This window comes from Phalacrocorax aristotelis, chromosome 24 (assembly GCF_949628215.1).
Source record: "Phalacrocorax aristotelis chromosome 24, bGulAri2.1, whole genome shotgun sequence".
Lineage (NCBI taxonomy): Eukaryota > Metazoa > Chordata > Aves > Suliformes > Phalacrocoracidae > Phalacrocorax > Phalacrocorax aristotelis.
The window spans coordinates 1,216,798-1,232,284 of NC_134299.1; the positions used below are offsets into that span (position 1 = coordinate 1,216,798).

General features: G+C 46.5%; 1 protein-coding gene across 1 annotated transcript; it reads right to left on the reverse strand.

Moving 5' to 3' along the window:
• Positions 1 to 52: 52 nt before the first annotated feature.
• On the reverse strand, positions 53 to 13,837 carry IKBKB (inhibitor of nuclear factor kappa B kinase subunit beta). The gene is made up of 21 exons (XM_075074682.1): positions 13,656 to 13,837; positions 13,485 to 13,579; positions 12,648 to 12,765; positions 11,824 to 11,893; positions 8,876 to 8,964; positions 8,301 to 8,390; positions 7,810 to 7,934; positions 7,380 to 7,487; positions 6,953 to 7,082; positions 6,300 to 6,494; positions 5,937 to 6,051; positions 5,459 to 5,582; positions 5,047 to 5,198; positions 4,873 to 4,934; positions 3,692 to 3,801; positions 3,379 to 3,428; positions 2,704 to 2,803; positions 2,368 to 2,515; positions 2,030 to 2,157; positions 1,215 to 1,305; positions 53 to 666 (listed from the first exon to the last, which is right to left on the reverse strand). Exons 1-21 carry the CDS (start codon positions 13,758 to 13,760, stop codon positions 598 to 600), a joined length of 2,274 nt encoding a protein of 757 aa, XP_074930783.1. The 5' UTR covers positions 13,761 to 13,837; the 3' UTR covers positions 53 to 597.
• Between the last annotated feature and the right edge of the window lie 1,650 nt (positions 13,838 to 15,487).

Here is a 15,487-nt window from a genome sequence, read left to right on the forward strand (position 1 = left end):
GGATAACATCTTACACCTCTCATGTTTTAGAGACCTGCACAGTGAAAGCAGCTTTTTCATTAAAATCTTATTGAGGGTATCAAAAAGAGCAAACCAAAAGTTTACATGGTAGATAATTTCGTTCCCATATAGGAAACAAGTATTAGGTAAGTACAACTGTTACACTTAAGGAAAAAAGTGCAAATCAGCAAAGTTAAGAAATTAAGTTCACAGTTCAAGTATATTAGGAAGGTAGCATCTACCAGTGACTGTGCAAGCTGACTGCATGCGTTGGCCACTGTTCATTAGAAAGCCTAAAAGGCAGCAAAACAACCACCTGTCATGCCTAAGGGAAGATACATCAGGACAGAGAATAGAAATAGCTGCTGTCTTAAGGCACAATTAAGCACTTTCTCCAAGCAGTTAGAAAAGGCATTTCCTACTGTATCTTTGTGAAAAAAAAATGTCCAAGAGGTGGATACTAAAAGCAAGGCTGTGTGTATCACATAGCAGTAGGTGACAGTAGAAGGAGGCACTTGAACTTCCCTTCTCAGAGGCAGCAGCTTTTCACAGTTGGCTTCCTGAAGTAGCATGTCTTCAGAGGCAACCGAAGTGATTTTACATCTGGGTTTGTTCTGGACTGGTTGTTTCTTCTACCTGAAGCTGCAGCCAGCTCCAATCCAGAGCCTAAAGAATAAACAAGAACTACGAAGTTCAACACTAGTTCACACAGTTGAGATTTCTCCAGAATAAAGCAGTTTAGAGACTCATAAATTTTACTGTGAACAAGTGGGTCAATATAGTTTAATGATGACCCAGTGCAACTCCTGTAAAGTAAACCCTTAAGCTACTTATTTTTCCTCTTAATATTTTCTTCTTTTCAATATTCTGCCTCATTAAATAGCCATCCCTGCCTACCAACCTGTTGCCACCACAAGACCATCCCGATTTTAGGAGTGCAATTTTGCAGTATTTTTCTACAACAGCCAAGTACCTTCCCCCAGCCTTTATTGTCCAGCACAACTTAAGTCCCCAGCAAGAAAGGAATATGTCCTTCAGCAGTCCAAGTGGGGGAGGAGGTGCTTATCTCCAACAACTCCTACTCTCTCCTTCTTCAGAAGTCATATGCATATTTCTATTAGCCATATTACTTATTCATGGCAGAGTTACACATGCAGAAGTTTGAAGCCATGAGTCTCCCCAGTCCATTTATAGAAAAATATCAATTATGTTACCATGAAGCTCTGCTCCTGATCCTTCATTGTGTCATGCATCACATTTTCTAGTTGGCTACAGAGTTTCTGTGATTCCAGCAGTAGCTCCTCACTGAAAGGGACAATTATTACACAGTTATTTTCCACGGCAGTTTTGTTTAAAGAGATGCCGCCTCTACCGTAAAGAAATGCAGGTATGCTGCAGAGCACTGAAGAACATTAACCATTACCACTCAGCTCATAAGCTAGTAATTCATATTGTCACTGGGAAAGTCAGTGGCATCCCCAGATTTACTGGCCCATGGGAAAGGAAGCATATTCCAAGTTAGAGTTGGGTTCTTATTGTGTGGAGTCACTGTTGCTAGAGGAAAAGTTGCAAAACAGCCTATAAACTAGAGGATTAAGCAACATATGAGTAAACAAATCAAGGTCTGTCATTCCAACTGGTAACCCAGTTCATTCAGGCAAGCCAGAACTACACGTGCTTGGTCATACCAATCTCTCCTTTATGATACAGCTCAGCTATCACCTTACATGACAGCACTCCAACAATTCTTGTTGGCAGTGTACTTCAAGTGAGCCTAACTATTCCAGATAAAACAAACCCTTTATTACTGAGGCAGGGGGAAGTGAAGTGATACATGATTCCGTTTTTCATAAGGAAGAATCACAAGCCCCAGGAAGTCCAGCTACTAGGTAGAAAAGACTGCTGACAATGGAAGCTGAACACAAAGTGTAAGATGTGAGAAAGCCTGCATGTCATTATTTCACAAAGCAGGAGCCCCAGCTTCTGTAGCTGCTAATGCCATCGCTACAAACTCCAGACTTTGCCTCACCTTTTCGTGACAGATTCTGATAAATTGTAAGTTCCAGAAGGGACCTGCAGCAGCAGTTGACCAGGGCTACCAAGACGTGAGGTGTTCATGCTCTCTGGACTGCCAGTAACAGGACCGCGTACTTTACTCTGAAGAAACAAAAAAGATTTCAGATTGCAACTATTTCCACTAATTTCCAGCAGCCAAGAGTATGAGCCAGCCTGGAACTTGGCTTTAATACTAATTCAAAATATCAGAGAAAAGAACCATAGGACATACTAAATTTACCATTCATTATTTAAGTAACCTGTGCTACAAACCATATTTTCAGGTTAAACTGGAGTTTTTATTTTACTTACACAAGCAATTTTCAGCAAGTTCCACAGTTCTTTCTGTCGTTTCTCCTGAAGCCTAACAACTGTTTCCTCATCTTCATTCATCAGACTCATCACTTTCTCCACTCTGGGGAACAATTCCAGTGCCTTCTGCTTGCAAACCACAGTTTTGCTATTAGAGAAAATAATCAGATCACACATGGGCAAGTAGGGGAACATTTCTGTAGTTTGTTTTGTGTAACACTGTGTGATCTCATTAGCTGTATGCACTGGTTTTTAAACCTGTAGAACAAAACCTCTTTCTGAAAAAGAAAATGCTTTCTCTCAATCCTCAATAAAAGCTGACACTACAAAGCTCACCTGAGCTGAGCATAAATGACTCTGACTTTTTTTTCAAAGGTCTGGATTGCCTGTAGGAGCAGTCGCACAATTTCTTGGCTGTCACCACTAGTCCTCTGATCTGGAATGGAAGTCAGAGTATTACACAGAAAGCTAGGCTTATAGGACAGAGTGAGAAGATTCTTAGTGGCTTGTTTCCACTGCTGCTTCAATCCTGAAACATCCCAAGTTAAGGTCATGCAAGTTTGAGTGGGATGAATTGCACTGGATTTTAGCCACCACCACCTTCTTCAAAACGATAAGAACTGGAAAGCAGAGTTGGCAGGGTGGGTCTAACGCCTTGGGGCTGCACAGGTGCTCAGTGGAACAGCTAGATCTTTCATCCTTCCTATACTGAAGCAGCAGTGTATGCTTGCAGCAACAGCTTGCTCTGAGAGGACCTCTAGAGGATTTTCAAGAAGAGCTCAGAAGGCACCAAGAAAGCAAGGCTGGCCTAGTTTAAAATTGACTCCCTCACTCCCCCCTCAAAAAAAAAAAAAAAGGTGAATGCAGTAGAGTCCATGTGCAGCTAGCATACAGGCAGAGCACACAGGCAGGACTAGAACGTAGAGAATGTTTTCTCAGTGCTCATTATTGCATCTCCGAAGTTACTACCCACACAAAAGCAAGCTGACTTTGAGCTAAAATGTCTTTTACCTCTTGGCTTCTCTCTCAATCTCCGGTACAGCTCTCTGGCTTGTTCTTCTCTAGAAGACAAAAAGGCACAGACACAAAGGACTTCTCTAGAACCTAAGTTACAAACAAGTAGTTCAAGAAGTCATATCTGTTATATACCAGTCTGCCATTTCAGACTGATGACAAGTAAGGAGTCAAACACTGTCTCACAGTGTCAAAGTCCTCACAGTCCCCCATAATTTGGGCTGAAGAGAGAGCACTTTCATTGTCCTGCAGTGAATAAGCTTAGCTAGCTAAGTCTCCTGCACCTGAAGTTTGAGGTAGTTCAACTCACAAATCCTCCAGTGTTCCTCCCTGTTTACGACCTAGCGGGCTTCTCTGCAGGTCCACAATGTCTGTCTGCAGGGCCATCATCCTCTTCACTAGCTGATCCACATCATCCTCCTGAAAGCAGGGAAGAACGTAAGCAATGGGACAGTCTCATACTAAGACACACTACCACTTACACTGGCTCTTCCCTTCTCATTTACGTTTCTAAAGACTCACGTCAGCAAGATGCAAACAGCAGCCTTGGTCAAAGACAAATGATAATATGAGTAATTTCAATTCAAGGAAATTAGCTTGGTGCTCTGGGATAAAACCACTTTCAAGAATTTTTTTATAAAAAATTTGGGCTACGACAAATAGCCATTGAAGGGTCAGACTTTGTAGTAAATGTACTGCTCATTCCCAGGCCACCATGCCTCCTTTTCTTCCGCTATTCCAGATCTCTTCTCTCATCCTATCCATCACAACTTTTCCCCTTTTCCCTCAGCACACAACCACATCCACTCCTGGCACCCCAAATTCTGCTTTTCACTTGAACTCATTCATCATGTGCAGAAGCTGCCTCTTATTAGACAGGCATTCTGCCCTCTGCCTCCTCCCAACAGGGGACCACCAAGTGTTGGAAAAGAATAAGCAATCAGCTAGTCATCTTTTGCTCTTCTGTGAGCGATGGTCCTTGGCCCTACTTACAGGGGTTACATTGTCTTGCGTCAAAAGGCTGAATGCATTACTGGGAGCAGGTGCAGAATATGCACCAAGAATGGGAAACTGAAACTGTTGCCTTTTCAAAATTCAAGACTGATGCTTAAAATTCTTGTGTTCACTCATCTCATCTTTTGCTTTCCTGCTCAGTTTAACCTATGTTCCGTATCCTCTTTTCAGCTATCCTGGCTCCAGGATTGGGTTAGCAGGACATCTGAGTGCAACCACTGCAACATCTCTTGCATACCCCAAGATCTCCCTTTTCCCCCTCCTAAGCCTTAACAAACACAGTGAGCTTCATGAAGTAGTGGCAATGGACAAAAATGGTGCCACCCAAACCAAGGCAATGTCAATCTGGAATCAGCCCAGACAGAAGTTGTTTCTATTTAAGGGAGGACAATGAAGAAAACAAAACAACAACCAAACAAATGAAATAAAAACAGGCCTCTTTTTCTTGAGGATAAGCAGTTAGATTTAGAGACATACGCGCCCACAAAGTTCCACAGCTTGTTCCATCTCTTTCCAGGCAAACAGCAGCTTCTCAGAAGCTATAGGAATGAAAGAAGAGTGATTTCCTGATGAACCCGGAAAAGCAAAGGTAGATACTTTGTGGGGATAAGAGGCATAAAAAGACCTCTGTTTGCCAGATGCTATACTCACTAATTCCAAATTCAATCTGCTCTTTATACTTTTCCAGATCGATTTGGATGCTTGTTTTAAAGAAGTCCAGCTTTGCTTTCAGCTGCTGGGAAAGGGAGGCCATAGAATTCTTCATCTTCGAGAGGGTACTATTGTAACGTAACAGATTCATCCTACATGGACAACAAGAAGGTCTCATTACCATCCCAAACTAAAAAGCACAGACTTCCATTTATATCAAAAGCAGATACTTCAGAGTGTAGCAGTGAGCACAAAAGCAGTTGTGTCAGAGGACGGAACTCTCAGCTTTTCATTATTGTTAACGACTCTGCTCATGGGCTTCCCCATTCCAACAGGGTCCCATTCCTGTCCTTTCCCTTTCACCAGGGAGCAAAAGGCAGAGACAAGTATTCTAGAGAAACTGCCACCGTACATGGCTGCTCGCTGCCCCTGCTGAAGCCGGTTACAGTCCTCTTTCAGCATCCGGATTGTGTGCCAGATCTGACCCCACACTTTCCGCAACTGGAAGAAGTGGAGATTCTTCTTTGGATCCTGAACTGGAAACAGAGGGGAGAGGGAGGAGGGAAATGCACGTATCAGCATGAAGCCTGAAAGTGGTGTTATCACATGACAAACCAAACCATCACTCCTTTGAAGGGCATGTTACCTCTTGCCAAGCCTATAGTTGGCTAAACCTTAATGCAGCTTCCCCAGTATATCAAAATCAAACACTTCCTCTCCTTATTTATTTTGACAAAATAAATGAATGCTATGCCCGTCCATTTTACAGCTTCTTCAGTCCCAATATGCAAAAGCTCTCTCTACTCTTTGCACATGATACAACCCACAAAACACAGGCAGCCCTCTCAACACAGACAACCTCTCACACTCATGCTAGAGAAAGTCCTTACGGATGCAGTCAACACTTTCCGGATGAGGACGCAGGGCAACCTGAGCCTCATAGGCAACTTTCTGGTTATCAAAGAGGAAGAGGAGATCTGTGTCTGCAGCTGCAGTATCATTCACCTGCAGAAGACATAAGACCCAACTAGGTTCTCTCAGAAAACGCAAGCCTCAGTAACACCATAAACAGAACATTCCTCCTCAGCCAAAGACTGAACACCAAAGGGAACAGGGTGCCTATTCTGCAAGGGCTGTCAGGTCTGTGTGGTTACTATGACAAAGGCCTGCCAGAACAGCAGGGAGTGCTGTGCTCCTGAAGTGAGAGCAGTGCCTGCTGATTCACTCAACAGCATGGGAGTGTCCAGGCTCACCTTGCTATCAGCTATATGTTTAGCAGCCAACTTCTGAGGAAATAATGCCAGTCCAGCTTCCTGCAGTAGCTCCTGGTCCTGTTCTGGGATTCCTGTATCTGACTGGATCCTGGCCTTCACGGACTGCAGAGTCTCCTCCTCTGTCACAGGGTAGGTGTGTACAGTTCCCGTAACCATGTTCAAAACATGAAGCAACTACAAGAAGAGTAGTGTGACATGAGAAGGGCTGGAGGCACATTGGTCATGTTTGAGCAGAGATCCCAGGACTGAGACATTGGCCACTGATAAACTGTTCAAAGCACTTGCAGGGCTCAAGAAATCACTTCACAGCTACTTCATACCATTATGCCAAGTCCTTGTCCTCCATCAACTGGAAGAGAGGACACATGGCAAATGAACAGCTTCAGCCACAGAATCCTGCACCAGAATGTGGTACTGAGCACACACAGAAGCTATTTGCTATTCCCAACATGCTCAGGGTGTATTTACCCTCAAATAAACAAGAAGAAAGCACCTATCACTATCAGGAGACAGCTAAATGAGATTCTGTGCTGTTCCTCTTCCCAGGTCTATGACTCAAGCCTCTTCTCTCATGGTCTACGTACAACTGCTCTCTGGAAATCTTTTCAGGGTAATACAGACCCATTGCTCACCTTCAAGTTCAAAATGTCATCCAAAGCTTTGAAACACCCATTGGGTCCATAGGTAGGATCTGTACCTCTCTGCCGTGGGTGCCACATTAACATGAGTTGCAGCCATTTCTCCAGCCTCCCAGCCAAAACACTGAAGGACCAAAACAAGAAGGAGATCAGAAGAGGTAAAAGTGCATTTGGAGTCACCATACAGTCTGGTCCCTGCACCAGGACTGACAAATAACTTCCCCACCCTGATCACAAATGCAGTGTTTAGAAGGCAGAAAGAGAGACTCACAACTACACAAGTCTGACAAAGGACACAAGCATTGTTTGTGTCATGCACTCAATTTATTCAAATTAACATAGTAAGGCATATAATATAAACCTGGTCCTTTTGCAGAAGAAACAAGGTATCCCAGTATGGAATGAGATTCCTAGTCCTCACCTGTTTAGATTGTTCGGGCAGGGTAAGCTGCTAGAAAATTTGACTTCTCCAGATAAGTCTTCTGAAACAACAATATCCAGCTCACTCTTCTGTCGCACTTTTGTATGCCTAATGAATTCAAGAAAGTACACTGGTGAAACAATTGCCTGCCTTTCCCAGCCCGCATGTTAGAAGGCTTTAAAAGCTACTCTATGGATGTAATACAGATGCCGCTTTGGTTTCTGCTGCCTGACCGGCAGGAGTCAGTCCTGATCCAAAAGAGCAAGTATCAGAGATGCTGAACTTGCTCAGGTAGGTCAAACTCCTGTGAAGGGAGTCTCCATAAGGAGAAGGAACATAGGGATATTGCCCTAAGAATCAAGGGACCACACTTCTACTGTAAACAGGACAGTCACATTGCACGCACTCTCATCGCCTGGCCCCATCTCACCATTGCACTGGCTGCCAGTTGGGTAGGAACGGTCGGAAGCCTGTAATGCACTCAAAGGCCAGTGTGCCAAAGCTCCAGTAATCCACCGTCACCGTATACTTCTGCTGTTCCAGCAGCTCTGGAGCCTGAGACAGTTTACACACACATGAGACAAAGCCACCCACCTCTTAGCTCTATCCCTTAAGAGCTCATTAACATTTGTACAACAGATTAAAGACGGTGCTGAATGCTCTGCCTCTTATGAGCTTTGAGATTGTCTCAGAGTGAACAGCAGAGGTTATTGGCACTCCTGCTTATTTATAACAGACATAGCTAGCAGACACTGAAAACCCAGCGTCAGCACAAAACCAGTTACCTCTGCTAGCTGCAGCACCCCCCCAAACATACCCCATACCAGGACAAGTACTTCATCCCAGCCCAAAGCCTAATAACAGTGAACTCTATCCCACTGCAAAGTGGTAGCTGCTCTTCCAGCTGAGCTCCTTCCTTACCAAGTACTGTAGAGTCCCAACAAAGGAAGTGCATAGGCTACCCTGATCCAACTCCTTAGCATAACCAAGGTCAATGATTTTGTGTATTAACTGAAACACACAACAGAAAATAAGAACACTAGAGAGAAGTCCTGTTAAAAGCACACCATACAGCAGAGAAATAAAAGGTTCAGCTCTTCAAAGACATGCAGGAAAGGTGCCAACGAAGAGATCAAAGTGGAAATGGGAGGCTCCTGTAGATTCCTAAAACCACAAAGTATGTAAATTGCCATTGGCTTGATACACACAAAGCTGGAGACATCACTGCTAATTCAGATCTTTGGTTAATCAGTACAGCCTGGTTCTTTCCTTAATAATGAAAAGTCAAAATGTCAGGTGTTACCAGGAGTCTAATACGACCTTTCGTCTCAGCTGCACGCAGGACACTGGTTCATGTGACACACAGATCTGAGCTACCTGTTAGCCAGGGCTGAGTGCTCCTGCACAGGGACCGCTACCGCTGTAACTGAATGAAGGACATGCTTGTTCCTACACTTACTTGTCTGTGCAGGCAGAGACACCTGGTTCCTTCTTACCCTTTGCTCTCCTTGCTGCAGCACAATGTTCTCTGGTTTCAAGTCTCTGTGGATGATCCTGTTCTCATGAAGGTACCTGAGAGCAGAAGCTGAGACACAGAAAAAGCCACTTGTAATTACGAGTGTAACTAATAGTACCTAGCATGAGCTCAGTCAGGATTCATTTCTACCTAGTATAAGCACAGCTTTGGGATCAATTCTTGTACAATCAGATATATAATGAAACACCAAATGCAAGAGGAAAAGTTGGTGTCAAACACCTCTAGACACAGAGTTTGCTCTCTGGGTCTTCCCTCACACATATTCCAATTGTAAACTGGAATAACGCTGCCTAGCTTCCAGGCAGCAGGGACCTCCCCAGGCTCCCAAGATCTTTGCTAGATGATTGAGAGGGGTCCTGCCCTAACATCTGCCAGCTCCTTCAGTATTCTGGAGTGAATCTCATCAGGCCCCACGGACTTGTGAACGTTCAGTTGATACGGTTGGGCCCTTACCAGTTTCAGTGTCCACAAAGGGAAAGTCACTGTTCCTACACTCGTGGTCCTCTGACTCAGGGGACTGGGCAGCCCAAGGTCTGTCAGTATTATTAAAGACTGAAGCAAAAAAAGCATTGAATGGCTCTGCTTTTATTTCATCCCTATTAGTCAGGTGACCATTTTCAACAGGTACCAGTCCAAAGTTTTCTTTAAACCCCTCTCTTGCTATTATTGGACTTTAAAAAGCCTTTCTTGTTGTCTGACATAACACTGGCCAGTTTCAACTCAAATTGAGCTTTGGCCTTTCATGTCTTCTCCCTGCATATATGAACCACAGCTCTGTAATCTTCCTGCAAAGCCTGACCTCACTTCCAGAAATCATACCATTCATTTTGCCTTGTGAGCTCCACGACGAGCTCCCTGTTCAGCCAAGCTGCTCTTCTGTCCTGCTTGCTTGACTTACAACACATTGGAATTGCCTGCTCCTGTGGTTCCAAAAGGTGGTTCTTCAAATCTGACCAATACTCACCAACTCCTGAGCTTTCAAAAGCAGATTCCCAGGGTACTCTGCTAAATAGCTCCCTGAACAGCTTGAATTTTGCTCTCTTGAAGTCCAGGGTAGCAATTCTACTGTCCTTTTTTCTCATTACACTGAAGATTTTAAACGCAACCGTTGCATGATCACTATGGCCAAGACAGCCACCTACCATCACTTCTCCCATAAGTTCTTCTCTATTCACAAATAGCAAATCTAGCAGGCCATCTTTCCTAGTTGGCTGAATACTTGTGACAGGAAGTTATCTCCCACAAACTTCAAGAATTTCCAAGACCTGCTCATCACAACAGTATGATATTCCCAGCTGACGTCTGGGAAGTTAAAATCTCCCATAAGGACATGGGCTCCCAATCCAGAGAGACAAAAACTTCTCCTGATCACCTATAGATTAACTCATCAGTGCTAATATCCTGGCTGGGCAATCAAGTGGCTATCATCAGCTTTTCTTTACCTGTCTGTCTCTTTAACAGTCTTAACCTAGAATTCAAAAGCTGCTCTACCAAACACTTTGTTCTGTCCCGCCCACAAGGTGATCCTCTCCCCATTTCACCTGCAGAATTCTTCATACAACATTTCTATACAACATATTTTGTCTGCTCAGAACCACTGAGACCCCACTACTGGCAGACTGATGAATTCCATCAGTACTAGTAAGACAAAAATCTCATCTTAAGAATACACAAAGGCAGAATAAGTGCCCTTCATTTTCTCACACTTGCTCAAGGTAATACTTTAATATTATCTCCCCTCCTGCAAAAAATCATGGTGCTAGGGAACACAAAACTTGGCACCATTCCCAGTTTGGGCTTTTTGGCCATGACTCAGCCCTGGGCCAAAGGGACTCACTTTTCTGCTCTCAGAGACCTCACGTCCCGTTTGACAGCGTTGCATTCCCAGGCAGAGCCCTCCTGTTCAGTGCAAAATGATCCAGCTAGACCTTCAGGAGTTACCAACAATATAACTGTCCTTCTCCTGAAGGACAGTAACCCTAGAAAGACCAACTAGGCATGCACTGTAGGTGATCGGGAAAACACTTACCAATATTATATCAATAGTCAGAAAAATTCCTTATCAGCTACAATTCAGATCATAAAATTGAAAATTTGGGTCCGTTGCTCTTCCCATACACATATAAGCACGTGAACACAAACTTCACTCTAAACATGATCTGCCATTGTCTCTGGTCAGCACTCAGTATCATTTCCTGGTCACTAAGGAGTGTAAGGACGAGGCAGCAGACTATAAATGCTCTGGGAACACAAAGGATGGGAGATAATGCCTAACAGCCACACCTGCAGTAAAAGCGATGATAAATGCACATTTGTTCTCTTGCCACAAGCTCACTTTCTAAGCATACATCTGTCTCAAATGCCTTTCTTAAGTATCTTCTCTAAAGCCTTAGCACCTGTCCAGTTTTGCCTCAGCCACAACTCAGTAAGATCACAACATAGCTTGCCTAAAAAATTCCACCCAAAAGTCTCTAGACAGCACTTGGCAATCTTTGCACCACAACTATCTAATATTCCACACAGCAGTAGCCCAAATGCTAAGGGAACACACTGGTCACACGTACTCTGAAGTCCTGATCATCAGCTGTTAAACTGAGGGTAGAGACTGAATGTGCAACATAATCCAGACTCACTTGGCGAGCATTCAGCTACCCAGAACCTTCCAGGAAATCCTGACTGGCATTTTTGCTGGGCAAGAAAATCCATCTCTACATTTTCAAGAACAACAATCAAAGTTTGGCTCTCCCACAGGGAGGGTTGGCAGAACAAGACAGGAAACAAGTCTACTCTGAACAAAGGTCAGTCTAAGATGGAGTCATTAAGGTCACTGCTGCATATTCTTAGAGTGGATTCAGCACTGAAAGGGCTTCCATAGTTCAGACAACTGAAGGTATTGCTACCACTTACCAATATCAGATAACAAGATGAGAATAGCTTCTTCCCGTAAGCCACAGCAATTCTCCAGCTGATTCAGGTACTGCAAGAAAACAACACAGACTATAATCTTTCCCTCCTGTATCCCACATGAGGCTCACAGACCCACAAATGCTCACAAATACAAGACATTCCAGTAACAGCAATGGAGTTCTCTAGAGGCACAAAACTCTATGGGATCGTGATCTCCAGTAGCAGCAATTCGAGCTTCAGGCCTTGGTCTGACCACATGGGAGGAGAAAAGATTAGGTGAAAGAAGTGAGTGTCATCCCTATTCTCTTCCTTCTGCTTGCTCCATCTTTCATAGTAATTTCCCCTGTACCTGGCAGTAGCAACTCAAATCTCAGCTCTAAACTCTGGGTTTTATCTACAGGCAGATTATAGCAAAGGTCAGAAAAACAATAAGATTAAAGTTAACGTGTTATTTTTTCCTATGACAGATAAGAGTTAATAACCCTCAGGAATGGTATAGCCCACAAATGTACCCTGCCCTACGACGGTCTTGGCCATACTCGCCAAGTCCTGTTGTGCGTCCCTCGCACATGCCCTCATCCTCTACATGCAAACTCCTCACAGGGTCACTTGCAGCCAAACAAACATGAAGAGTTTCTGAAAGCACTTAGGTCTTCAAAAGCTGAATGTATTATCAAGGACCAACCCACCAAAACCTATTGATGCCATGACAAGAATTAGGACATATCAGGATGTAAAGAGGTTTTGCAGGGAAACTTCAACAGAAACCCTAGGATCGGCTGAGAAGGTGACCCTGCCCTTGGTCACCACCCCAGGGACCTCACCTTGCGGAGGTCTCCGCCTTGGCAGTACTCCATGGCCAGCAGGGGCAAGTCATTTGGTGCAAGCTTCTGCATCCCTTCAGGGACGTCCCGGGCAGCCACCACATTGGGATGGTTCAGCCTGAGGAGTGGAAATGGGGCGAGTACACGGGATGAGCAGAGCCAGAGTAACACCTGAAAGACGATTGTTCTGCAACAGCTCTGCGGTTTATCATGCTCACAGTCATCACGCAAACTCTTACAAAGATGTTAATCCTTTTAGAAGCTGAACTAGCAAATTCTAAAGGTCTGCAATTCACCCATCCTTCACGGACCTGTGGTCCATGGACTCATCCCAACTCTTAGCGTTTCACGTGCCGCCAGCCCACTCCTTCGATGCGTGTGCACAGCAGATCTACCGAGGAGCCACAGAAGGCGCCTTGCAAAGGAGCGTGATGCAGCCTGTTGCCGCCCTCCAGGAAAGACCCAAACGGCGATCGGACCGTTGCGTCCCACAAAGTCAACCCAAGCCCCGAAGGTCAGCCCAGCACAGGCGCTAAGCTAGGCAAAAGAGCAGCTACGCGGCAGAACGGCTGTAACGCTGAGGGCGGCGGCAGCGGCCCCGAAGGAGGAAGCCCAGGACCCGGGACTCTGACGAAACACAGGCGAGGCTTTCTCCAGCGCGTCCTCCCACGCGGTGGGTCGGGCGGCAAACGGCCGACAGCCGCTCCCGCAGCGCAGCCGTTAGCTCCGCGCCGGCGGCCGCCCCCGCCGCCCCGCCCCGGCGGCGAGCGGGCACCGGGCTCCGCCCGGCAGCGCCAGGCCCAGGCCCGGGCCCGCCGCCGGGGCGGGCCGCCTCACCTCTTCATGATCTGGATCTCCAGCGCCCAGCGGTCGCGGTTGCGCGGGCTTAGCTCCTGCCGGCACTGCTTGATGGCCACCTGCTCGCCGGTCTCCTGCGGACACAGCACGGGCTCGGGCTCGGCTCCGCGCGGGCCCCACGCCGGGCCAGGCCGGGCGGCCGTCGCCTACCTTGTTGTGCCAGCGGACAACGTTGCCGAAGCCGCCGGTGCCGAGGCGCTCCTTCATCTCCCAGGGGCCGCAGGTCTGCGCCTGCAGGGCCGGCGGCCGGCTCATGGCGGGGCCGCCGCGCTTCGGCTCCACAGGCCCGGCGCTGCCTCCACCGGCGCTTCCGGCTCCGGCGGCAGGGGGTGTGAGCGCCCGCCCTTAAAGGAGCCGCGCTGCCCGGGCGCGCGCCCGCCCGCCCGCAGAGGAGCCGCGCTGCCCGGGCGCATCTGCAGGTGCGTGGGGCGGGAGCTCCCAGCCCTGTGGCCAAGCCCACCCTGCCGAACAGTGGCGTCGTAGCCATGGTCACGGCCGCCATCCTTCCTGAAGTCAGGGACTCGGGGTGAAAGGAGAACAGAGCTCAGGGGTAGTTAAGGAAAATCGCAGAGCTGCTCTCCTTCCCACAGCACCTTTAAAATCTGCTAAACGCACTGAAATATACTCTTTATCTCAGTTCCCCACTTCACCACCCAAGCCAAAACACTGTTCCGTGCATTACGTCGTTTAGATACAACTTCGTCCGGGCCGGCTGGCGTGAAGCACTGCAAGGCCACTGCGAAGATGCCCAACAGTACAGGGAGGGAGGTGCACAGCCGGACCTGCAGCACGGCCAGTCGCACGCGCTGAACCTGCAAAGGCCACCGGGCACAGGGGGGTCCCGCTGGGGGGATGCAGGCCTGCTGTAGGATGTCACGATGACACATTTCATCGCTAATGTTAAGCGGTCCTGCCAAAGCTCTATCCCGAAACAGGATCAGCTTAGAGGTAAACCAGTAGATGGTCCTCAAGAGAGGAGATGCTATTGTTGCTGGCTTTCCTAAAATATGTTAAGCACTACAAATGGCACCTGCACCACACTCTCTAGACAGCTATAGTTGCCCTTAAGCTGTGAAAAGCCAGGAAATAATAGCTTCTGAAAACTCCCACAGCCATTACATTGTTAGCATCTTTAATCTAGGAGTCCCGCAGCAAATAGCTGTTCTCAGCAGTGTCCAATCGCCTTTTTTTCAACAACTGGCAGTCCCTTCTGGAAACAGTCAAACACAGCTGCTCTAAGTCAGACTTATGGCAGTAATGTTACCACCAGCACTGCGACTTTCAGGGAAATACATGTGGTAATCTTGACACAGATTTCCGTACAGAAAAGAGCTAAACCTTGAGTCACCAGTGTTTCATCTTCTCCAATATGCAAAATAATCGTTGCCACGCTTCCCAACTGAAGACTGTGCAGCTCCTTCCCGAAGACGGAGATCCTTCACACATCATTTCTTATGTCTGTGCTTACACTAAATTGTAACAGGAACCTGATTTCTAGAGAATCAGTTCCTAAAAGTCAGGACACATCTAGTACTAAAACAATTGCACCACCACTGACAGTTTTCAAAAGGCAGCCCTAAGGTCAGCTCTAAACCGATCATTCAGATTTGTCTGCCGCACTTTGATAACCTGGCACCTGTGACCCCACCCTGGTGAGATCTTCGTTTTCTAGGATGGACAGTATCAGCGAACATTTAACTCTTTGGTCCTCAACATGCTATTCCTTATTTCGCTCTAACGATCCTCAGGGGCTTTGCTCATTGTCCCCACTTAGCTTGAGAGCTCCTCTCACCATTTCTCCTCCCAGCGGCACTGTTCATGGCATGCTTTGCTCCACATACAGGTCAGGGCGTCTCTGCTGAAGATCCTCAAGGGATGCCATTCAGAGCACAGCACGCTACACTCTTTAAAGTTTTCTCAGTACTAGGACTAAGTCTGCAGATTGCAGACCCCTGGTCATGTTAGAAATAATACAGCTGTGC

Excerpts from the sequence above, each read along its gene's own strand:
- IKBKB (XM_075074682.1), bottom strand. The coding sequence starts at position 13,760 with ATGAGCCGGCCGCCGGCCCTGCAGGCGCAGACCTGCGGCCCCTGGGAG. Across the intron at positions 7,083-7,379 it reads TGCCCGAACAATCTAAACAG|TGTTTTGGCTGGGAGGCTGG; the intron begins GTGAGGACTAGG and ends TTGGTCCTTCAG. Across the intron at positions 2,804-3,378 it reads ATTGAGAGAGAAGCCAAGAG|ATCAGAGGACTAGTGGTGAC; the intron begins GTAAAAGACATT and ends CTTCCATTCCAG.